The sequence below is a fragment of the Clupea harengus genome, unplaced genomic scaffold, assembly GCF_900700415.2.
Source record: "Clupea harengus unplaced genomic scaffold, Ch_v2.0.2, whole genome shotgun sequence".
Taxonomy (NCBI): domain Eukaryota; kingdom Metazoa; phylum Chordata; class Actinopteri; order Clupeiformes; family Clupeidae; genus Clupea; species Clupea harengus.
Window position 1 is genome coordinate 37,501 of NW_024879848.1, and position 24,149 is coordinate 61,649.

At 44.4% G+C, this 24,149-nt stretch overlaps 1 protein-coding gene, 2 long non-coding RNA genes and 6 other non-coding genes across 9 annotated transcripts in view; all 9 read left to right on the plus strand.

Annotated features, from left to right (window-relative positions):
- The window catches only part of si:dkeyp-9d4.3 (caskin-1), a 37,144-nt gene extending 30,920 nt beyond the window's left edge, over positions 1-6,224 (plus strand). Inside the window, exons 18-21 of the mRNA XM_042705228.1 lie at positions 1-36; positions 927-1,249; positions 1,709-2,016; positions 6,121-6,224. The exon at positions 1-36 is cut by the window's left edge and continues 451 nt beyond it. Of these exons, the coding sequence (XP_042561162.1) occupies positions 1-36; positions 927-1,249; positions 1,709-2,016; positions 6,121-6,214 (761 nt within the window). The 3' untranslated portion in view covers positions 6,215-6,224. The remainder of the gene's footprint in view (positions 37-926; positions 1,250-1,708; positions 2,017-6,120) is intronic.
- A 7,994-nt stretch (positions 6,225-14,218) lies between these two features.
- On the plus strand, positions 14,219-18,123 carry LOC122130511. The gene is made up of 5 exons (XR_006151906.1): positions 14,219-14,396; positions 15,672-15,711; positions 16,699-16,738; positions 17,023-17,062; positions 17,941-18,123. It is a non-coding gene; the product is annotated as an uncharacterized LOC122130511 (long non-coding RNA).
- LOC122130517 lies at positions 15,440-15,520 on the plus strand. Its single transcript, XR_006151912.1, has one exon. It is a non-coding gene; the product is annotated as a small nucleolar RNA SNORD60 (small nucleolar RNA).
- Positions 16,516-16,596, plus strand: LOC122130518. Its single transcript, XR_006151913.1, has one exon. It is a non-coding gene; the product is annotated as a small nucleolar RNA SNORD60 (small nucleolar RNA).
- On the plus strand, positions 16,790-16,870 carry LOC122130513. Its single transcript, XR_006151908.1, has one exon. It is a non-coding gene; the product is annotated as a small nucleolar RNA SNORD60 (small nucleolar RNA).
- Positions 17,707-17,787, plus strand: LOC122130514. The gene has a single exon (XR_006151909.1). It is a non-coding gene; the product is annotated as a small nucleolar RNA SNORD60 (small nucleolar RNA).
- A 48-nt stretch (positions 18,124-18,171) lies between the features above and the next one.
- Positions 18,172-19,904, plus strand: LOC122130512. The gene is made up of 3 exons (XR_006151907.1): positions 18,172-18,224; positions 18,924-18,961; positions 19,548-19,904. It is a non-coding gene; the product is annotated as an uncharacterized LOC122130512 (long non-coding RNA).
- On the plus strand, positions 18,542-18,622 carry LOC122130516. Its single transcript, XR_006151911.1, has one exon. It is a non-coding gene; the product is annotated as a small nucleolar RNA SNORD60 (small nucleolar RNA).
- On the plus strand, positions 19,128-19,208 carry LOC122130515. The gene has a single exon (XR_006151910.1). It is a non-coding gene; the product is annotated as a small nucleolar RNA SNORD60 (small nucleolar RNA).
- Positions 19,905-24,149: the final 4,245 nt, after the last annotated feature.

The window sequence follows — 24,149 nt, forward strand, 5'->3', positions numbered from 1 at the left end:
TCAGGAGAGTGCTGCTCACCGGACCTGACAGCCCAGGTGAGACACACACACACACACACACACACACACACACACACTATACACACACACACACACCATACACACACACACACTATACACACACACACACACCATACACACACACACCATACACACACACACACTATACACACACACACACACACACACACACACACACTATACACACACACACACACACACACACACACACACCATACACACACACACACACACACACACACACATACCCATACACACACCACACACACACACACACACACACACACACCCACACACTCACACACACCACACACACACACACACACACACACACACACACACACACACACACACACACACACACACTCCTCTAACCCCTGTGATGTGTTTCACACACACACACACACACACACACACACACACACACACACACACACACACACACACACACACACACACACACACACACACACACACACACACACACACACACACACACACACACACTCCTCTAACCCCTGTGATGTGTTTCACACACCACACACACACACACACACACACACACACACACACACACACACACACACTCCTCTAACCCCTGTGATATGTTTCACACACACACACACACACACACACACACACACACACACACTCCTCTAACCCCTGTGATATGTTTCACACACACACACACACACACACACACACACACACACACACACACACACACACACACACACACCCACACACACACACACACACACACACACTCCTCTAACCCCTGTGATATGTTTCACACACCCACACACACACACACACACACACACACACACACACACACACACACACACACACACACACACACACACACACACTCCTCTAACCCCTGTGATGTGTTTCTCTCTCAGAGGTGAGGAGGGTTCCTCCACCAGTGGCCCCTAAACCGTCCAAGGCCAAGATCCCCGTTCGTGCATCACCTACCGGGGGCCATGGAGACGGCGGTATCCACGGAGACGGCGGTGTCCATGGAGATGGCAGTCCTGCCGCCGCACCTTGTCTGCAGAGAGATGCCAGCCCCTCCTCCCTGTCCCCTGCCCAGACCCCCAGCCCCCAGACCCCCCACCCTGTCAAACCCCCACGAGCCTCCATCACGGGACTCTCCGTGGACCTGCCCCACCCGCTGGAGGTGGAGCTGGGGGGCGTGGAGGCCGTGCAGCAGAGGCTTAGGGAGGTGGAGAAACAGAGGGAAGAGGAGGAGAGGAAACTGAGGGGGATGGAGAGACACAGAAGAGAGGAGGAGGGGAAACTGAGAGAGCTGGAGAGACAGAGAGCAGAGAAGGAGGAGGAGAAGAGGAGGAGAGAGATGGAGAGACAGAGAACAGAGGAGGAGGAGGAGGAGAGAGAGAGGAGAGAGATGGAGAGACCGAGGGAGGAGGAGGAGGAGGAGGAGAAGAGGAGGAGAGAGATGGAGAGACAGAGGGAGGAGGAGAAGAGGAGGAGAGAGATGGAGAGACCGAGAGCAGAGGAGGAGGAGGAGAAGAGAGAGAGGAGAGAGATGGAGAGCAGAGGAGTTGGGTCGTCTGCAGAGGGAGGAGGAGAGGGCGGGGCCAGGAGGAGGAGAGTGGGCGTGGCCAGACAGGAACAGGTGCAGGGAGAGTTAGAGGTGGTGGAACCTGTTGCCGTGGAGAAGGGTGTGAGGGCGGAGCCTGTTGCCATGGAGAAGGGTGTGAGGGCGGGGCCTGTCCCGGCCCAGAGGAGGCAGAGCGGTGTGAGCCAGCCGGCTGCAGCGGAGGTATCGGGGGTAACTCCTCCCAGCCCCGCAGACCCCGCCCCCGAGACAGACCCCGCCCCTGAGACAGACTCCGCCCCCGAGGCAGACCCCGCCCCCGAGGCAGACTCCGCCCCCAAGGCAGACTCCCAGAGGCTGGAGGAGACCAGCTCCAATCTGGCAGCTGCACTGCAGGCGGCGGAGGAGAACATCAGACACGACAACAGGAAGTGAGTCACGCAACCAGTTAACCAAACATGTCAACAGGAAGTGAATCAGTTAATCAGTTAACCAAACATGTCAACAGGAAGTGAATCAGTTAACCAAACATGACAACAGGAAGTGAATCAGTTAACCAAACATGACAACAGGAAGTGAGTCACTTAACCAGTTAACCAAACATGACAACAGGAAGTGAATCAGTTAATCAGTTAACCAAACATGTCAACAGGAAGTGAATCAGTTAACCAAACATGACAACAGGAAGTGAATCAGTTAACCAAACATGACAACAGGAAGTGAATCAGTTAACCAAACATGACAACAGGAAGTGAGTCACTTAACCAGTTAACCAACCAAACATGACAACAGGAAGTGAATCAGTTAATCAGTTAACCAAACATGACAACAGGAAGTGAATCAGTTAACCAAACATGACAACAGGAATTGAGTCACTTAACCACTTAACCAAACATGACAACAGGAAGTGAGTCAGCATGCTAGCATACAAGTGGTAAATTTACACATCATACATGTGGTGAGGATAAGTATGTGTAGGCCAAGGGTTTCTACAAGTAGATCGGTTGGAGAGACTACAGCAGCATCCCACAGCAAAGATAGTCTAGACTAGGAGGGGAAGATAGTCTAGACTAGGAGGGGAAGAAGATAGTCTAGTCTAGGAGGGGAAGATGATAGTCTAGTCTAGGAGGGGAAGAAGATAGTCTAGTCTAGGAGGGGAAGATGATAGTCTAGTCTAGGAGGGGAAGAAGATAGTCTAGTCTAGGAGGGGAAGATGATAGTCTAGTCTAGGAGGGGAAGAAGATAGTCTAGTCTAGGAGGGGAAGATGATAGTCTAGTCTAGGAGGGGAAGATGATAGTCTAGTCTAGGAGGGGAAGATGATAGTCTAGTCTAGGAGGGGAAGATGATAGTCTAGTCTAGGAGGGGAAGATGATAGTCTAGACTAGGAGGGGAAGAAGATAGTCTAGTCTAGGAGGGGAAGATGATAGTCTAGACTAGGAGGGGAAGAAGATAGTCTAGTCTAGGAGGGGAAGATGATAGTCTAGTCTAGGAGGGGAAGATAGTCTAGAGTAGGAGGGGAAGATAGTCTAGAGTAGGAGGGGAAGATAGTCTAGTTGCCATGACTACTAGACTAGGAGGGGATGATAGTCTAGTTGCCATGACTACTAGTCTAGGAGATGATAGTCTAGACTAGGAGGGGAAGATAGACTAGTTGCCATGACTACTAGACTAGGAGGGGAAGATAGTCTAGGAGGGGAAGATAGACTAGTTGCCATGACTACTAGTCTAGGAGGGGAAGATAGTCTAGGAGGGGATGATAGACTAGTTGCCATGACTACTAGTCTAGGAGGGGAAGATAGTCTAGGAGGGGATGATAGTCTAGTTGCCATGACTACTAGACTAGGAGGGGATGATAGTCTAGTTGCCATGACTACTAGTCTAGGAGATGATAGTCTAGACTAGGAGGGGAAGATAGACTAGTTGCCATGACTACTAGTCTAGGAGGGGAAGATAGTCTAGGAGGGGAAGATAGACTAGTTGCCATGACTACTAGTCTAGGAGGGGATGATAGTCTAGTTGCCATGACTACTAGTCTAGGAGATGATAGTCTAGTCTAGGAGGGGAAGATAGACTAGTTGCCATGACTACTAGACTAGGTGGGGAAGATAGACTAGTTGCCATGACTACTAGACTAGGAGGGGAAGATAGTCTAGGAGGGGAAGATAGACTAGTTGCCATGACTACTAGTCTAGGAGGGGAAGATAGTCTAGGAGGGGAAGATAGACTAGTTGCCATGACTACTAGACTAGGAGGGGAAGATAGTCTAGGAGGGGATGATAGTCTAGTTGCCATGACTACTAGACTAGGAGGGGATGATAGTCTAGTTGCCATGACTACTAGTCTAGGAGATGATAGTCTAGACTAGGAGGGGAAGATAGACTAGTTGCCATGACTACTAGTCTAGGAGGGGAAGATAGTCTAGGAGGGGAAGATAGACTAGTTGCCATGACTACTAGTCTAGGAGGGGATGATAGTCTAGGAGGGGAAGATAGACTAGTTGCCATGACTACTAGTCTAGGAGGGGAAGATAGTCTAGGAGGGGAAGATAGACTAGTTGCCATGACTACTAGACTAGGAGGGGAAGATAGTCTAGGAGGGGATGATAGTCTAGTTGCCATGACTACTAGACTAGGAGGGGAAGAAAGAGACAAAGTGAGTGGGTAGAGTTCGATTGGGAGGGTTACTTTAAAAATGTATTCCGATACAATTACTGATTACTGATTGGCTCGTCTGCGTTCGAGGGGCGGGGCTTAGCCATAGGTCAATTACTGATTGGCTCGTCTGCGTTCGAGGGGCGGGGCTTAGCCATAGGTCAATTACTGATTACCGAGGGGCGGGGCTTAGCCATAGGTCAATTACTGATCACCGAGGGGCGGGGCTTAGCCATAGGTCAATTACTGATTACCGAGGGGCGGGGCTTAGCCATAGGTCAATTACTGATTACCGAGGGGCGGGGCTTAGCCATAGGTCAATTACTGATTACCGAGGGGCGGGGCTTAGCCATAGGTCAATTACTGATTACCGAGGGGCGGGGCTTAGCCATAGGTCAATTACTGATTACCTGTTAAAAATGTAATTCAGTAACCTAATCCAAGTATCACAATATTATCGGATTACTTTCCTGTTACTTTTGGATTACCTCAATTTCAGTTCATGTCAAAGAGAAGAGAAGAAAACTATCAAGTACAGTAGTGACAGTAGGCCTACGGGTTCCAAATTAGAATATAGTGTTAGGGTTAGGGTTCCAAATTAGAATATAGTGTTAGGGTTAGGATTCCAAATTAGAATATAGTGTTAGGGTTATGGTTAGGACCTAAACAGTAGTATAGTTTAAATATGTTGCTTGAATGTTGTTTAAGTGATAGTCGTGGTAACGGTGCGTATTTAACTTACATGTAGCCAAACTTGCTTTCCTAAAACAGGTGTTACTCACACTTAACATTGCAACTTCAATTAAACTGTCACAAACATACAGTATTTCGGTCAGAGGCTTGTGTTTCATCCACACACGATCATCCCAGTTATCACAGTCCCCCTTTTTCATAACCTTAGTAGGCAAGCAAAACGACCAACTTTAACCTTAGCTAACTGGATATAGCTAACCAACTTTAACCTTAGCTAACTGGATATAGCTAACCAACTTTACCCTTTAACCTTAGCTAACTGGATAACTGTAGACGTTAGCAGTGTTGGTCTCGGCTGTAAATGCTTCATTCAATTTGACGTGGAGTCCTTGGACAACGACAGTATTTTCACCGCGGGGAGCCATAAGATGCACTGCACTGTTATGTTCTTCCCACTTTCAGCTTTGAGGACAAAATAGTGTCCATATTTCCAGCCAGGGAAAGGGTTAGGGCACTTATTGAACTCGAGGTCATCATATGGACTTTTCTCTGTTGTCTTCTCGTGACGTATTGTAAAGTGCTCATGTGGATGATGGTATAATGTTCTGCATTTTAAAATCTATCATGTGTGATCCCGTTAATAATCCCAATTTCTGCTAAAAGTATCTGTAATCTAATTCTTTCTGTAACTGTACCGTCCCTCTCTCTCTCCCTCTCTCTTTCTCTCTCTCTCTCCCACTCTATCCATCCGAACCCCTCTCTCTTTCTCTCTCTCCCTCCCTCTCTCTTTCTCTCTCTCCCAATCTCTCCCTCTCTCTCTCTCCCTCTATCCTCCCTCCCTCTGTCTATCCCTTCCTCCCTCTCTCTCTCTCCCTCCCTCTCTCCCTCTGTCTATCCCTTCCTCCCTCTCTCTCTCTCTCTCCCTCTATCCCTTCCTCCCTCTCTCTCCCTCTCTCCCTCCCTCACTCTCTCTTTCTCTCTCTCTCTCTCCCTCTACCCTCCCTCTCTATCCCTTCCTCCCTCTCTCTCTCTCTCTCTGTCCCTCTCTCTCTCTCTCCCTCCCTCTCTCTCTCTCCCTCTCTCTCTCTCTCCCTCCCTCCCTCTCCCTCTCTCTCTCTCTCCCTCCCTCTCTATCCCTCTCTCTCTCCCTCTCTCTCTCTCCCTCTCTCTCTCTCTCTCTCTCTCTGTAGTTATGTGGAGGAGAAGGCTTCAGTCAGCATACTGGATGACATCGGCAGCATGTTCGATGACCTCGCTGACCAGTTGGATGCCATGTTGGACTAAAACTACACTACCCACAATGCTCAGTTTGACCTCTGACCTCGCTGACCAGTTGGATGCCATGTTAGACTAAAACTACCCTACCCACAATGCTCAGTTTGACCTCTGACCTCGCTGACCAGTTGGATGCCATGTTGGACTAAAACTACACTACCCACAATGCTCTCTCAGCCTGACCTCTGACCTCCTGAGCCCAGCACTGAGGAAGCCTGACCTCATGATTCCATCATCAACAGATGAAGGCTTCTTACTTCATCATCTGACCCCTAAATCTGACCCTCAACCCCCAGGTGATGATCGATCCGAGGAAGGGGCTGAACTTCCTGTAACCTGATTGGTTAGTTCCTGTAACCGGACGGAAGCTCGTGTTACCTGATTGGAGCAGAAGCTCATGTTACCTGATTGGAGCAGAAGCTCATGTTACCTGATTGGACGGAAGCTCATGTTACCTGATTGGACGGAAGCTCATGTTACCTGATTGGAGATCCTGAGTAAACTTCCAAATGTTCTAGAAAGTGATCAATCCTGACCTTTGGGTTGGTTGGGATTCCAGAGCTCTATCCTGACCTTTGACCTCTGTTGGGTTGCTATGGCTCTATCCTGACCTTTGACATCTGTTGGGTTGCCATGGCTCTAGCCCATGCAGTTCTATCCCCATCAACATGTAACAGCAAACAAGTAACAGCAAACCCAAACCTAAACCCAAAACCCAAATTTAAACCCAAAACCCAGTCTTAAACCCAATCTTAAACCCAAAACCCAGTCTTAAATCCAGTCTTTAACCCAGTCTTAAACCCAATCTTAAACCCAAAACCCAGTCTTAAACCCAGTCTTAAATCCAAAACCCAGTCTTAAACCCAGTCTTAAACCCAAAACCCAGTCTTAAACCCAGTCTTAAATGTTTAAGACTGGGTTTAAGATTGGATTCTGGGTTTAAGACTGGGTTTTGGGGGATTGGGTTTTAATCTCACCTCTTAAAGAATAAATCCAACTCTTAGGGGTTAGTCTACCCACTGCTCGTCCGTAGGGTTGGGATTAGCCTCCACCGTCTGTTTATTTAATCTGGGGTTAGGGTTATCTGGCCCCATCTAATCTGATCTGTGATGAGGATTTAAACCTGTAGCTCTCTTGGCAATCTTCCTCCACAAACCTGCTCTCTCTCCTCTGGCCTGTTTGGGGCGATAAGTCCTCCTGGCTGCAGAGGGCGCTAACTCCTATTGCCCGCAGGGGGCGATAACTCCTCCGGATGGATTCACAACCTGCTCTCTCTTCTCTGGCCTGTTTGGGGCGGTAACTTCTCCGGATGGATTCACGACCTGCTCTCTCTCATTTGGCCTGTTTGGGGCGCTAACTCCTCCGGATGGTTGCAGACTGGATATTCATGACGTGCTCTCCCTTCTCTGGCCTGCAGGGGGCGCTAACTCCTCCGGATGGATTCATGAACTGCATAGATTAGTTAGGGTTAGGTGAGGGTTAGATTAGCTAAAGCACAATGCCTCTTCCAGGGCAACTAACCACCAGCCATGCTTTGGGTGTGTGTGTGTGTGTGTGTGTGTGTGTGTGTGTGTGTGTGTGAGATCTCATGCAGTGTGTTCTCCTTTGGGTGTGTGTGAGACAGTGAGACAGCGAGAGAGAGAGAGAGAGAGAGGGAGTGTGTGTGTTGTTTTAGTTTCGGAGTGTGTGTGTGTGTGTATGTGTGTGTGTGTGTGTGTGTGTGTTGTTTTAGTTTCAGAGTGTGTGTGTGTGTGTGTGTGTGTGTGTGTGTGTGTGATTCAGTCTCCAAGTGTGGATGTGTATGTGTGTGTGCTGCTTGAGCCTACTGACCTGCTGAGAGTAGCGCCTCCTTCTGGTGGGCTTGTGCAATAACAAGTGTGTGTTATTATTGTGTCACACACACACACACACAATAATGAGCCTCAGCCTCAGATAGGTTCGAGAACATCGCTGAACAATATTTAATAATAATATTTAATAAATAATATAATTATCCTTGTTATGAATGATCAAGTGATAACCTGTAAGTTCTTAAGAATATAGTTTGCTTTGTGTTTCTGTGTGTGTGTGTGTGTGTGTGTGTGTTGGAATCCTGTGGAGCTCCTTTGATGTACCAGTCCTATCTGTCCTGTGCCTTTGGCTTTACCCCTTTCACATTTAAATCTTAAGTACATTGATGTGAGTGAATCATTTTCTCTGTGTGTGAGTGTGTGTGTGTGTGTGTGTGTGTGTGTGAGTGTGTGTGTGTGTGCGATTCCTCTTCAAATGTATAAACAGTCAGAAAAGTCCAATCAAAAGTCCTTCTGATGCCCCCGCACAATGTTGTTGTCATGGTAGCGTAGGATGTTTGTGTGTGTGTGCTGTGTTAGTCTAGGGTCAGGGTTCACCTTTGACCTTTAAGGGTTTCACCTGAGCGCCTCTGGTGCTCCCCCACTGTCAGTACTTACTGTGTGTGTGTGTGTGTGTGTGTGTGTGTGAGTGTGAGTGTGTGTGTGTGTGTGTGTGCGAGTGCGAGTGTGTGTGTGTGTGTGTCGGTGTGTGTGTGTGTGTGTGTGTGTGTGTGTGTGTGTGTGTGTGTGTGTGTGTGTGTGTGTGTGTGTGTGTGTGTGTAGCCTATCCAATGTTGATGAAATGCTCTGGAAGACAACCGATATAAAATAAAAACTATGTTCCAGGTGTCTGTGTCGGCTCTGTGTGACCCCTGACCCCGATTAACAGCAGCTAACCGGCCTTTAAACGGTTAGCTGCTCTAGGATTAGGCAGTGGCCTTTAATGGGTTCGCTGCAGTAAGCTCTGTGTCATAAATGTACCTTTTGTTACCATTTGAATATGCTTCCATAGGCCATTGAATGCTGGGCGTATACAAAAATCCCATATTTTCAAAAGATTATTTTGAGAAAATGAGGCAGAACACCATCACAAATTTTTGATATGTTGAGAACAAATATCTAATCTTTCCAAAACAATTAGTTTCATGTTGATAAATGCTGTCATTTTTTTTGCTATAGCATGCCAAACATTGCACAAAATGGGTTTTCATCCATTTTTAAGCTTTAATATCTTCCAGACCATTCATCACATAGGAACCGTATTTTAATACAATATACGGAGCATACATAGGAAGGTCTGTGTATAATATCAAGTCTCTAGCTTTAACATTGAGCTTTCCACAGGCCTTCAAAGATGCTACAACAGAGCGTAGTGTAAAATTTTCGAGCCAATTCAAGCACCCCGAATACTATGATATACCCAAGCCACACCATTAGAAGTCCATATTCTTCAAGTAATGGTATCAGATTTTAAGCCTAGAAAGTTTGAAGGAGCTAGCCTAAACACTTTTCTAGTAATTGCAATTTGAAAATGGCTCTTCAGAACACGCTGCTAAAAAAAGCGTCCTAAGTACAGGCACCCCCTCCCACCTAAAACATCTTTTTGTGACAAAACTATTGGGAGTAGAGAGCTAATATTGGGGACTATACCTATTAAGAAGTGTATGAACAACCTTGAACTTTTTCAGCCAAATCTGAGATGGTCGAGTTGAATTGATTTGTGAGAATTGTCACGTTTGGCGTGGAATGACTCTTCAGGAAGTACAGGGAAGCTTGCGTCCGATTGCCTATGCAGGTGTGCATATACAATGGGTCACCATAATCTAGCACAGATAAAAAAGTGGCGGCAACAAGTTTCTTTTCTACATTAAAAGAAAAGCACAACTTGTTTCGAAAATAAAAACCCAGTTTTAGCCTCAGCTTTTTCACCAGGTACAGAACATGTGGCTTAAAAGTGAGGGAGTCATCAATCAAAATACCCAGGTATTTATAAGAGTTTACAATCTCTATATCACTTCCCTCAAGAGTGACAACAGAAGGGATATTTTTAGGCCTGTTCCTAGTGTTGGTAAACAACATACATTTAGTTTTCTCTGCATTTAGGACGAGTTTCAGCTGAAGTAAGGTATTTTGGAAAACAATAAAAGCATTCTGCAAGTATTCAGTGGCCTTTGCAAGAGTTGACGCACAGCAGTATATAACAGTGTCATCAGCATAAAAATGAAAATTTGCATCTGACACGTTTTGACCAAGATTATTAATATAAATAGTGAATAAAAGTGGACCTAATACAGAGCCCTGTGGAACACCCTTGTAGATAGATGCAATATCAGAACATAAACCATCATGTTTAATGCACTGAGACCTATTACTAAGGTAGTTCGAAAACCAAGCGACTGCTTGCTCCGAGAGTCCTGAGTTAAGAAGTCTAAGTTTTAAAACATCATGATCAACTGTGTCGAACGCTTTGGACAGATCAATAAAGAGTGATACACAATGTTGTTTCTTGTCCAGTGCAACAGAAATGTCATTTATTACCTTCAGTGCCAGCTGTGATGGTACTATGTTTTTTCCTAAAACCTGATTGATATGTTGACAAAATGTCACTTGTGTATAGAAACTCCTTTAATTGAACACTCACAGGAGTTTCAAGAGTTTTAGCAAGTACTGATAAATTAGATATTGGCCTATAGTTGTTTAAAATAGCTGAATTCACCCCCTTTTAATAAGGGAGAACAAAAGCAGATTTCCATATCCTAGGAATTTCCTTATTCTCCACTGTAAGGTTTAAAAAGATAAGCAAGAGGCCCTGCTACAAATCAGCTGCCAATTGCAAAAAGTAAGGATCAATAAAATCAGGTCCTGAGGGTTTTCTAGGATCTAATGTTTTTAGGGCTTTATGAACTTCCTGAACAGAGAATGGTATGAAGTTAAAGGACTGACCAGTATACACTGGCATGTCAGTACAGGGTTTCACAGACGCAGAACAAGCAGAGTCAAATAGAGAGCCAGAAGATATAAAATGCTCGTTAAAACAATTAAGTATCTCCATTTTGTCATAGACAGCAACCGAATCTTTCATAACACAGGTCGGTATAGTTTGAGAGTTCTTGCTCACAGAAATGGATTTTATGGTTTTCCAAAATCTCCTAGGGTCATTAAGATTTTCAGTAGTGACAGACAAATAATATTCTGATTTGGCTTTTTTGATAAAAGAGGAACATTTGTTTCTTAGTTGTTTAAAAACCAGCCAATCAGCGGTAGAACCTGTTGTCCTTGCCTTAGCCCAAGCCAAGTTACGCTCGTGAATAGTATCTGCTAGCTCAGAGGAAAACCACGGGTTATCACGCCCTTTTACCCTGTATCTCTTGAATGGGGCATGTGTGTTTACGATTTGCATAAAACCATCATTAAAGAAAGTCCAGGCTGTCTCCACATCGGGGATTAGCTCTATTCTACTCCAGTTGAAATTAAACAAGTCATGATAAAACCCCTGTTCGTTAAAATGTTTGAGATTCCTCTTACAAATGACGCGTGGTTTTAATTTCGGGACCTTAGTGTTCCTGATAGCAGCAACAACACAATGGTCACTTAAGTCATTGCAAAAGACGCCAACAGCTGAGAATTTATGAGGAACATTTGTCAGAATCAAATCAATTAAGGTGGACTTCTCAGGGCATTTAAGATTTGGACGAGTGGGTGAATTAATCAACTGGGTAAGATTGACAGAATCACAGAAAGATTTAAAATCATCAGATACCGGCTTAAGCAATCCCAATTAAGATCACCAGCTAAAACAATTTCGCTATAATTTAGTCTGGACAAAAGGTGCATCAAAGACCTGCAATGCATCGTTTAAGGCAGATGGAGGCCTATAACACCCAACAACAGTTATACAGAGGCCCTTTACAATTTCCACATTCACTGCCAGAAATTCCAATTGCTTGCTGATTGATTCAGACAGAACTACCCTGACGTGAAATTTTGATTTGACATAAATAGCAACACCGCCACCTTTCGTGGGTCTGTCCGCACAAACAATATTATTATCCATCCATGTTAATATCTTTATCAATTAAACTGATTTGTTAGCCAAGTTTCGGATATTACAACAATGTCTGCATCTGTTGATTTAACCCATATACTAATCATATCCATTTTGGATAGCAAGCTGCGCACATTGAGGTGAATAATATTTAGACCAGACAGAGATTTACAATCAGACGGCATCTGAATACCACTGCAACTCCGGCCCTGGGTTAGGTTTGCACGTTACCAGATATGAGTAATAGTAAAACAATCAACCATCTCTGTTTTAACAACATTACATGACAATTCCTTCGACATTTGATACGATAAAATCCGAACGCGATCCTCTCATTGAACGCAAAGTTAATATATATAAAGTCAGAAGGCTTTGAAGGCGGGGTAAGCTTCTGAGTAAATTCCATGCTAAGTTCATGTCCTGTGCCAACTGCTTCGGGGTTTGCACGGATTGTTCGACAGCCATAGAGCAAGTGCATCCATAAGAAATGTCCATCGGGCAATACACATTGTTCGATGTACTCACCCAGGAACGATCGCTTGCTCGTAAGTCCCACACAGACAACGCGCAAAGTAAAGTCACGAGAAACGCCATTGACTCTGTCCAAAGATTGTACGCGTGAACGTGCGTGCACAGCAGGCCGCAGGTAGAGCCGTGGATACGGGGACAGAGGAATGGATGCCGGAGTGTGGCCAGGTGGAAAGGCCAGGCAGGCAGAGACCGAAACCCAGAAAATCCCCGAGACCCAGAAGAATTGGAGAGACAGACTCAGAACGCACGGAGCAGTCCACAATCCTACTTAGAAGATCCAGAAAAAGATATCTTCTTGTAGTTTTCATTTGTACTATGTAGATACTTTGATTTACTTCAGTATGAGTGTTAAGGGAATAATACAAGTTGTACAAAAACAAAACAAACGACACTAAACACTGACGTGGACTAACATGCTGCCATCTTGGACTTTCCAACGTCACAGACTCTGTCCTGCTCCAAAGTGCATTTCCTCCAATCAATTGGAGTGTTGGTGTATGGTGGCCCGAACAAATATTTCAGAGATGCACTGTCCCAATTGTTGATTTTCCCACCCCCTGCTGAGTCTCTTATCTCAAACCTATGTGTGATAATTCTGGTCTCTGTGAGAGTGCAAAGGTATCTCTCTTTGGAGGGGGGGTCACCTCAAATTTGGGTGAGAACTCCCTCCATTTAGTTGTTAATGTGTGATTCTCATCTCGAGAAACCTCTTACCTATGGGGGTAATTATTAGGCCAGATGCAGGACTAAAATGTGTACTTAAGGGTAAGGCAGTCAAAGAACTTGGAGCATTCTGCAGTTCAGATCTCCCACACATCCGTGTGAGTAGCCACTTCTAAGCAGCCAGGTATGTTCATGTTCTCTACGTGTTTTTATGTTTCATGTGGTGTTTAAAACTTTATATTCTTCACTTTAGACTTGTTTTTGTAACTGGGTAGTAGTCACTTGTACTGAGGTAATACATGAACATAATAAGAAAGATGTTTTCAGGCAAAGCAAAGAAGAGACGAATCCACACAAACCTTCCAGACGCCCTATTCCCTCATTGGGTCTAGGAAATTACGTCTTTACACACACACACACACACACACACACACACACACACACACACACACACACACTATATATATGTCTATGTTTTAACCAACCAGAGACCGGAGTAAAGTACCCACTTCCCGGTTTCAATCCTGGCGACGTTATTTCTACATACACCAACATCTTCATTTTACGAGACAAGACAAGAATTCGTTATAAAAGACCGACGGATAACTACAATTGGAAGCAGGGAGTTGTTAAAATGGCGAACACTAAAAACTACATAACTACAATTTAACTCCACCAAAATCGTTTGGCCTGGGTTTTTCTACTGCCTCACTATTTCGCCGATAATATTTGAAACCATTACCTAACCCGATTAATGCAAAAAAGAGATGTTTTCTTTGGAAGCAGGACGTTTTAATATGCACTAACACTAAAAGGTAACAACGCATCTGGTCCACGAAGTCGTCACCAAGCTTTGCACTCTGGGATTTGTGGTTTGTAGCAGATCCAGTAGGACATGAAGACCAAGAAATGCACCAACAAATCCCATAATGCATGCGGCACCTCTGCAGCTAGCGCTCACACGAAATGCAGCCGCGCGCCTGTTGCTCAGTCTTTAGCTGGATCGCCGCTGAACGTGAACTACCTCGTGTGTCTACCGGGCAGATGGATGTGTCTACCGTGCAGAGAGATGTGTCTACCGTGCAGAGAGATGTGCAGCCTTCGTGGTGCTCAAGCCGTCCTGGTAAGTCACGCATTTTTTTTTTTTAGATTCAACTTTATTGTCCATTTGCACAGAGTACAAGTACCGAGGCAACGAAATGCAGTTTAGCATCCAACCAGAAGTGCAAAATAGCAAAAAAAGTGCATATGTAAAGTGTAATAAGTGAATAAATAGATATGTACAGTAAGAAAAATAGATTCGCAGTATGAACAGTAATTGGGACAAGAAAAGCAGCAATTGGAAGTTAGAAGTGTAGGTATGATAAGTATATGTATAGTATATGTAAAGTGCAGGTGTTGTTAAACGCGGTTCGTTCTGTGCTTTGATTGAGGGGATGATGGACGTCATTGTCAGGTTTCGTAAAGCGAATTTGTTTCACCGTTATTGTAGCCTAGTCTAGCTGGCTGGGTCACGGAAGTGAACTTGTGTCAAAGTGTTCAAAAGTTGGTGGTAGAAACGTGATTGTTTGCGATCGTCTACAGACTTAGTTTTATTACTTCCCTCCGTGTACAGCTCGTAGAGTTAGTTTCATTACTTACCTCTTGTCTGTTAACGCCGTTTCGTGGCGCGCAAGCCTGGGTCAGTGCTCAACATTATGTTACTAACGTCAAGTCCAGAGACCGCGTGGCTTTGCAACGTTCCTTGTGTTTAGCCATCTTGGGACCACCAGTGCCTCGTCGGCGTTAGCTTCACATGTCTCAGAATAGTATTTATTGCCCAAGTAGGTTTACAACCTACCTGGAATTTGTTCTGGTGTGTATAGGTGCTTACAGTGAACATAAAACATACAAACACAATAAGTACTACAATACAAAAAGCAGGGCAGGAGTGCAAAAGTGAATGTGCAGTGTGCCCGTCGGAGTTAGCTTCACATGTCATGCATATTTACATTGGTGATTACAGACAATATTGATTAGGGTTTCTTGGAGTAGGACTACGGGAAACTGAGCAGTGAGCAAACAACAAAAGACAAGGGCACAAACACACTTTTTTTTTACACACAGACACACAGACACACACCCTTACTCCCACTCTCTCACAGACACACACACACACACACACTGAGCTGTTGATGACTTTACTTTTCTGACACCTCGTATGAGCTGCAGACGCAGCATGTGATTAGAAATATCTGTCTGAGGCTCACACACACACTATTACACACACACACACTCTTACACACACACACACACACTATTACACACATGCACACACACACACACACGCACTCATAGCCACTTTAACTGTTATTGTGTGTGTGGCTTTGCTAACTGTGTGTGTGTGTTTGTTCAACAGATGGCTCAGTCGTTGTGGACTTTTAACTCAGTGTCTTGAAGTAAGTACTTTAATTTACACGTCTCTGGGCCTGTCGGGGTTAGCTTCTTAGCTTCACATGTCTCTGGGTTAGCTTCTTAGCTTCACATGTCTCTGGGTTAGCTTCTTAGCTTCACATGTCTCTGGGCCTGTCGGGGTTACACACACACACACACTCTTACACACACACTCACACTCTTACATACACACCACACACACACACACACACACACACTTCACATGTCTCTGGGTCGCGGTTAGCTTCACATGTCTCTGGGTGGTCGGGGTTAGCTTCTTAGCTTCACATGTCTCTGATACCGTCGGGGTTACACACACACACACACACACTCACACTCTTACATACACACACACACACACACACACACTTCACATGTCTCTGGGTCGCGGTTAGCTTCACATGTCTCTGATACCGTCGGGGTTACAAGTCTTTTATTGTCAGATGCACAGAATGACACAGGGTCAGACTGGGCACTGAAATTCTTAGGACAAGGCACCGCACAACAACCTACCATAGCATAACATAGCAAACATAACATAACATAACATGACATACACTCTGTACAAGTACTCTGAACATAATTTACATGTAATAACATATAATAACCTTACTTAGCTTCTCATGTCTCTGGGTCCGTGGTCTGGCGGAGTTAGTTTCACATGTAATGCATATTTACAGTTTGGGGAAAAGCCTCATTGGTGATTTATTAATTAGGTTTCTTGGAGTAGGACTACGCAAAACTGAGCAGTGAGCAAACAACAAAAGACAAGGGCACCCACACACACACACACACACACACACACACTGAGCTGTTGATGACTTTACTTTTCTGACACCTCGTATGAGCTGCGGACGCAGCATGTGATTAGAAATATCTGTCTGAGGCTCAAACACACACACACTCTCTCTTACACACACACACTCATTGCCTTCATGTCAACTGTTATTGTGTGTGTGACTTTGCTAACTGTGTGTGTGTTTGTCCAACAGATGGTTCAGTCGTTGTGGACCTTTAACTCAGTGCCTTGAAGTAAGTACTGTAGACACACATACACACACACACACACACACACACACACTGAGCTGTTGATGACTTTACTTTTCTGACACCTCGTATGAGCTGCAATAGCAGCATGTGATTAGAAATATCTGTCTGAGGCTCACACACACACACACACACACTCTATTACACACACACACACACACACACACTATTACACACTATTACACACACACACACACTCATAGCCTTCATGCTGACTGTTATTGTGTGTGTGTGACTTTGCTAACTGTGTGTGTGTGTTTGTTCAACAGATGGCTCAGTCGTTGTGGACCTGTAACTCAGTGTCTTGAAGTAAGTACTTCAGTGTACACACACACTCTTACGCACACACACACACACTCTTACGCGCACACACACACACACACTCTTACGCACACACACACACACACACACACACTCTTACGCACACACATTTAAATTATTTATTTGAATCCACCATCATATTCTGTACAGAAAGGATTCAAACATTTCTCAGAGGTTGAATACAGCTTAGTGACTCATGGGTACAAGAAACATCTCCTACGCCAAACAGCAAGACTACCTATAACAGCTGATACAGAATACACACACACACACACACACACACACACACACACGTATAGCCTAGGTCTCATCTTAGCAACCATGGGCTGGTATTTGGTCAACTTGTCAAGGAAGGCTATGTCCATATAGAGGTCATAGACACAGGCTACCTCAAGGACTACTACCTCCATTTTAACCTTGTCCAAGAAAACAACATCAGGGGTGTTAGGGATGTTGCAGAACACATCATCAGAGCTGTTAAACCAATCTGGCATTATACAGGAGTGTTTGTATATTGACACATTTGGGGGGAATACTCCCTTAACAGTACTAGAAATGAGGTCAACAATGCGGTCATGGCGTGCAGTGTAAAGTCCTCACACTCTTACACACACACACACACACACACACTGAGCTGTTGATGACTTTACTTTTCTGACACCTCGTATGAGCTGCGGACGCAGCATGTGATTAGAAATATCTGTCTGAGGCTCACACACTCACACACTCACACTCCCACTCACACACTCCCACTATTACACACACACACACACACACACACTCTGTTACACATACACACACGCTAACTGTTAATGTGTGTGTGGCTTTGCTAACTGTGTGTGTGTGTGTGTGTGTTTGTTCAACAGCCGATCACTCCGATCACCTCTCCGTGGCCTGACGTGCGCATCCCATCCGTCGAAATGAAGGAGGGCCCACGGAGACCGAAGGGCTGTGATTGGTCCAACCCACGGGGACCGAAGGGCTGTGATTGGTCCAACCCACGGGGACCGAAGGGCTGTGATTGGTCCAACCCACGGGGACCGAAGGGCTGTGATTGGTCCAACCCACGGAGACCGAAGGGCTGTGATTGGTCCAACCCACGGAGACCGAAGGGCTGTGATTGGTCCAACCCATGCTGTTTACCTTGTAGGTTAGTAGCATGCTAACATTAGATAGCTGGCTCAGACACCTTGTAGGTTAGTAGCATGCTGACATTAGATAGCTGGCTCAGACACCCTGTGGGTAGTAGTAGCATGCTAACATTAGATAGCTGGCTCAGACACGACGCAAATCCCCTCAGATGTGTTTTTTTTAACGGGGTTTCTACATTGTGTCTAGTTCTCAGTAACTTTTAAAAAAAAATCTAAAATCTAACACACACTCTCTCTCTTACACACTCACACACTATTACACACACACACACACACACACACACACACACACACACACACACACACACACACACAGAGCTGTTGATGACTTTACTTTTCTGACACCTCGTATGAGCTGCAGAAGCAGCATGTGATTAGAAATATCTGTCTGAGGCTCTCACACTCTCTTGCACACTTACACACACACACACACATACTATTACACACACACACTATTACACACACTCTCTTACACACACACACTCTTACACACACGCACACACTATTACACACACTCTTACACACACACACACACACACACACTCTTACACACACACACACACACACTATTTTACACACACACACACACAATTACACACACACACACACACACACACGCTCTTACACACACACACACTCATGCTAACTGTTATTGTGTGTGTGGCTTTGCTAACTGTGTGTGTGTGTTTGTCCAACAGATGGTTCAGTCGTTGTGGACCTTTACCAGTGTCTTGAAGTAAGTACTTTTAATGTACACACACACACTTACACACACACACACACACACACACACACACACACACTTACACACACACACACTATTAACACACACACACACTATTACACACACTATTACACACACACACACACTTTCACACACACACACACACACACACACACTGAGCTGTTGATGACTTTACTTTTCTGACACCTCGTATGAGCTGCAATAGCAGCATGTGATTAGAAATATCTGTCTGAGGCTCACACACACACACGCACGCACACACACTCTCTTACACATACACACACGCACGCACACACACTCTCTTACACATACACACACACACACACACACACACTATTACACAAACACACACACACATATACACACACACTCTCTCTTACACACACTCATGATTGCTGATGAAATTACCTGGATGCACATATATATATACACTTGTGTGTGTGTATCTCTTAGTGTGTGTGTGCGCGTTTATAGTGTGTGTGTGCACGTGTGTGCGCGTTTATAGTGTGTGTGTGCACGTGTGTGTGCGTGTATAGTGCGTGTATGCGCTCTGATCTCAGATCTCCTTTCTTGGCAGAAAACCATATTGTTGCATGGAGCAAAGCTGATTGGCCAGTTGGAACAGGAAGTTGGGAAACACTAGTTTAAATATGTCTCTCTGTTTGTAATGTGTAATACATTTGTAATTAAATGCCCACACACACACACACACACTAGTTTAAATCTGTCTCTCTGTTTGTAATGTGTAATACATTCTGTAATTAAATGCCCACACACACACACACTAGTTTAAATCTGTCTCTCTGTTTGTAATGTGTAATACATTCTGTAATTAAATGCCCACACACACACACACTAGTTTAAATCTGTCTCTCTGTTTGTAATGTGTAATACATTCTGTAATTAAATGTAATACATCTCTAAATGATCAAAATGGGTAGTTTGGCTTTGAGAATGAATGTAGACCCTAACCCCCCTAAGTACTGTTGAATGCCCACACACACACACTGTTGAATGCCCAACCCCACACACACACAGGTTCCTGAGAAGTGCAAGTTATACACACACACACACCTGAGAGAGGTGCAGGTCTCACACACACACACACACCTGAGAGAGGTGCAGGTTACACACACACACACACAGGCAGGTTCCTGAGAGAGGTGCAGGTTATACACACACACACACAGAGGCAGGTTACACACACCTGAGAGAGGTGCAGGTTACACACACACACACACACACAGAGGCAGGTTACACACACACACCTGAGAGGTGCAGGTTACACACACACACACAGGCAGGTTCCTGAGAGAGGTGCAGGTTATACACACACACACAGAGGCAGGTTACACACACCTGAGAGAGGTGCAGGTTACACACACACACACAGATCAGATCAGATGCTAACTGTGCATTTGACACCTTCCAATCTGGTTTTCGTTCCAATCATAGCACAAACGGCATTAGTCAAGGTTGTAAATGATCTCCGGATTAATGCTGACTCCAAAAAAAACATCTGTCTTGGCCCTTCTGGATCTGAGCGCAGCTTTTGATACTGTTGATCACGATATCCTTATTGATAGACTTGAAAATTGGGTTGGCCTCACTGGTCCGGTAGCCTATCCAACTGGCCGGGAATACTTTGTTGCCCTCGGAGACCACAGCTCAAAAAACATTTGTATGACCTGTGGGGTCCCTCAAGGATCCATTTTAGGGCCCTTACTTTTCAGTCTATACATGCTACCCCTTAGTCGATGTTGTGCCTCCTAATTACACTACCATCATAGCTATGCAGATGACACCCAGCTCTATATTTCTGTAACACCCAACAACTGCAGCTCTGTTGATTGTTTGGTAAATTGCATTTCTGATATAAATGTATGGATGTCACAAAACTTCTCCAGCTAAACAAGATTAAAACAGGTATTAGTCATTGGTGAAAAAACGAAAGAGAGAAACTATCTGCACACTTAAAAACACTAGCACTTAACACCAAGCACCAAGCCAGAAACCTAGGCGTCATACTTGACTCAGATCTCAATTTTGAAACCCATATCAAAAATATAATTAAAACATCTTTTTATCACTTAAGAAACATTGCTAAGGTGCAACCGTTTCTCGCTCAGGCTGACACCGAAAGACTGATGCACGCGTTTATCACGAGCAGGCTAGACTACTGTAACTCGCTTTTGTCTGGTCTACCAAAAAAAGCCATTAGTCAACTACAAACAATACAGAATGCAGCAGCGCGAGTCCTCACTAAAACAAGACGGAGAGCGCACATCACACCAGTATTAAAATCACTGCACTGGCTACCTGTTAGTTTTAGAATAGATTTCAAGGTTCTCCTACTAGTCTATAAATCACTCCATAGTCATGCACCTGAATATATAACAGACATGCTCTCAAGGTACACACCCAGTAGATCCCTGAGGTCCTCCGGCACTGAACTTCTAACAGTTCCAAAAGCCAGGACAAAGAGACATGGGGAAGCAGCTTTTAGTTTCTATGCCCCCAACCTTTGGAACACTCTGCCAGAATACCTAAGAATGGCCGAAACGGTTGAAACCTTTAAACATGCACTTAAGACATACCTCTTTGATCTCGCTTATCACTCACTGTAAAATGTATTTAACATTTATGGAACATTTATTTATTTACTTATTTCTGTCTCTTTTCAAGTGTTTGTACCTTTATTTTATTTATTTATCTCTAGAAAATCTGTGTGTTTTTACAAGTGTTTGTACCCCCCCCCCCCTTTCTTTCCTACTGTGAGGCGCATTGTGTTACCTCCTTGTATGAAATGCACCGTACAAATAAAGTTTGATTTGATTTGATTTGATTTGATTTGATAGATAACACAGAATCCATGTTCTTTAGTAAAACATGTAGTTTGACAATAATATGAGTTTCGCCATAATAGAGCAGGTTTAGGCACACACACACACACACACACACACACTCCCATACTGACACACACACACCACACACACACACACACACACACACACCACACCACACACACACACCACACACACACACACACACACACACACACACACACACACACACACATCTGAGAGTTTCGCCATAATAGAGCAGGTTTAGGCAGTGTTGGTGTTTTTAGTGCCCCCTTTGGAGATGTGGTGTACTGCAGGTCTGCAGTTTATGTAGCCGTGTGGTGTTGTTACCATGGTGACCAGAAGCGTACCGCCTGGCTGTCTGCGATACGTCTACTGTACAAAATGCCCCTCACAATTCATGAACTTACAAAAAAATAAAATAAATAATGAATGTAGAAAACTTCGATGTATTACATGTTTTTTGTATGTTAGTATGTGTTGGTTGTGTGGTACAGTCTATTTATTTATTTATTTATGTTTTTCACCCGACCACGAGGTTCTGTATATAGACACTAATTAGCTGTAAAGTTCGCTAGGAAGTTTTCATGCATTAAATGTATTGTTTAATTTGACAGCTATTGAATGTACTGATTGTTTAAACTTGTATTATTAATATCTTTGAACAGAATGCTGATGTGTGGCCTAATGTGGTTCTTATTCTTATTTTTTGTTGTACGTCTGATTCCTATTCACTTCATAAATCTTGCTTCCATGACACCTGGATTTCCCTAACGGGATTAATACAAGTTTATCTTATCTTATCTTACTAATAAGAACATTGTAGATGCAATTCTTATCTGTTTTGGAATGCTCATTATGCTACTCATTCTATTTAGGCTCTTCGTTCTAGATTAACATTCCATTCCCCACGTTCTGTAGCTAATAATAATAATAATAATAATAATTTATTTTATTTGTAATGCACTCTTCATTCAAAAGAATCTCAGAGTGCCAACATATTACTGCTAACAGTGACTACTGACTACCTATTGAAACGAATGTATTTGATGTTATTTCATTTTACCAACACAAGTAAATCACAGTAAAATAAACCAGTGCACGAAAAATCTAAATCTATGCACATATATTGTCTCTCTGTTGTGCTATATGTCTTGTGTTTTTATAGTGTAAATGTGTATATGTATATATATATTATTATATTATTATTATATATATATATATATATGTTCAATCTATAGTTCTATTGTTTTTGTGTCTGAGAGCTGCTACCTTAATTTCGTTGTACTTGTGCAATGACAAATAAATATATTCTATTCTATTCATATAACATATGCATTTTAGTCTTGGGGCAACATACCTGAATGACATAAAAATACAAAAACTGTTGATGTAAGCACGATCTGCACAGTTATAAAGCAAAGGAGACAGAAGGAGTATGCCTGTCTGCGATCCTGCGTATGTCAACGGCTTTTGTATTTTTGTGTAATTAATTCAGAATAAAATAACAAAATCACCGCAGTGTCCATCAGTCTGCCTGACCTCCGTTACATGTGTGTGTGTGTGTGTGTGTGTTTACACTTTGTCACACCGACCAAAACACAGCAGGACGGTTCACTCATGTACAGTTGGGCTACGTTGCAAAACAGTGGCGTAGCCTATCCCATGGCCGCGTGGATCTCTGACAGACCGGTGTGTGTGTGTGTGTGTGTGTGGGTGCGCGGCTAGGGGATGAGCGGTGTGACGCGTCACGCGCACACGTTACAACCTGCACGAGGATGTTGCAGACAGCGCGGGTGCGCGCGCGCAGTAAGGCACGCGCAGGTTAGCCAGTCTGGTGCTGGCGGCGGAATGCAGCGCTCACAGGCAACGGACCGGTAGTCTGGGAGACGCGGAAACACGCGAGACAGCGGAGAAACGGGAGACAGCGGAGACAGAGGGCTAACGCACTGGTGTCAGATAAGAGGAGATACGGAGAGGCGACGACAGGAGCACGGACACAAGCTGCAGCTTGCACCCCATCCTGCGGTAGCGGTCTCATCGGCGACATAAGGCTCTGCAGACAACGTGAGTGTCTCCCTCACACACGCGCAAACACACACACACACACACACACACACACACACTCAGGTGAGGCGTACTTTCTGCTGATGATCGCGCAAGGCGTTTTAATTGGCATCTGACGAGTCAACATTCACCGCACTCTTCTCTCCTCTCTCTTTCTCTCTCTCTCTCTCTCTCTCTCTTCTCTCTCTCTTTCTCTCTCTCTCTCTTTCTTTCTTCACTTCTATTCCAAACACACATTGCACTCACGA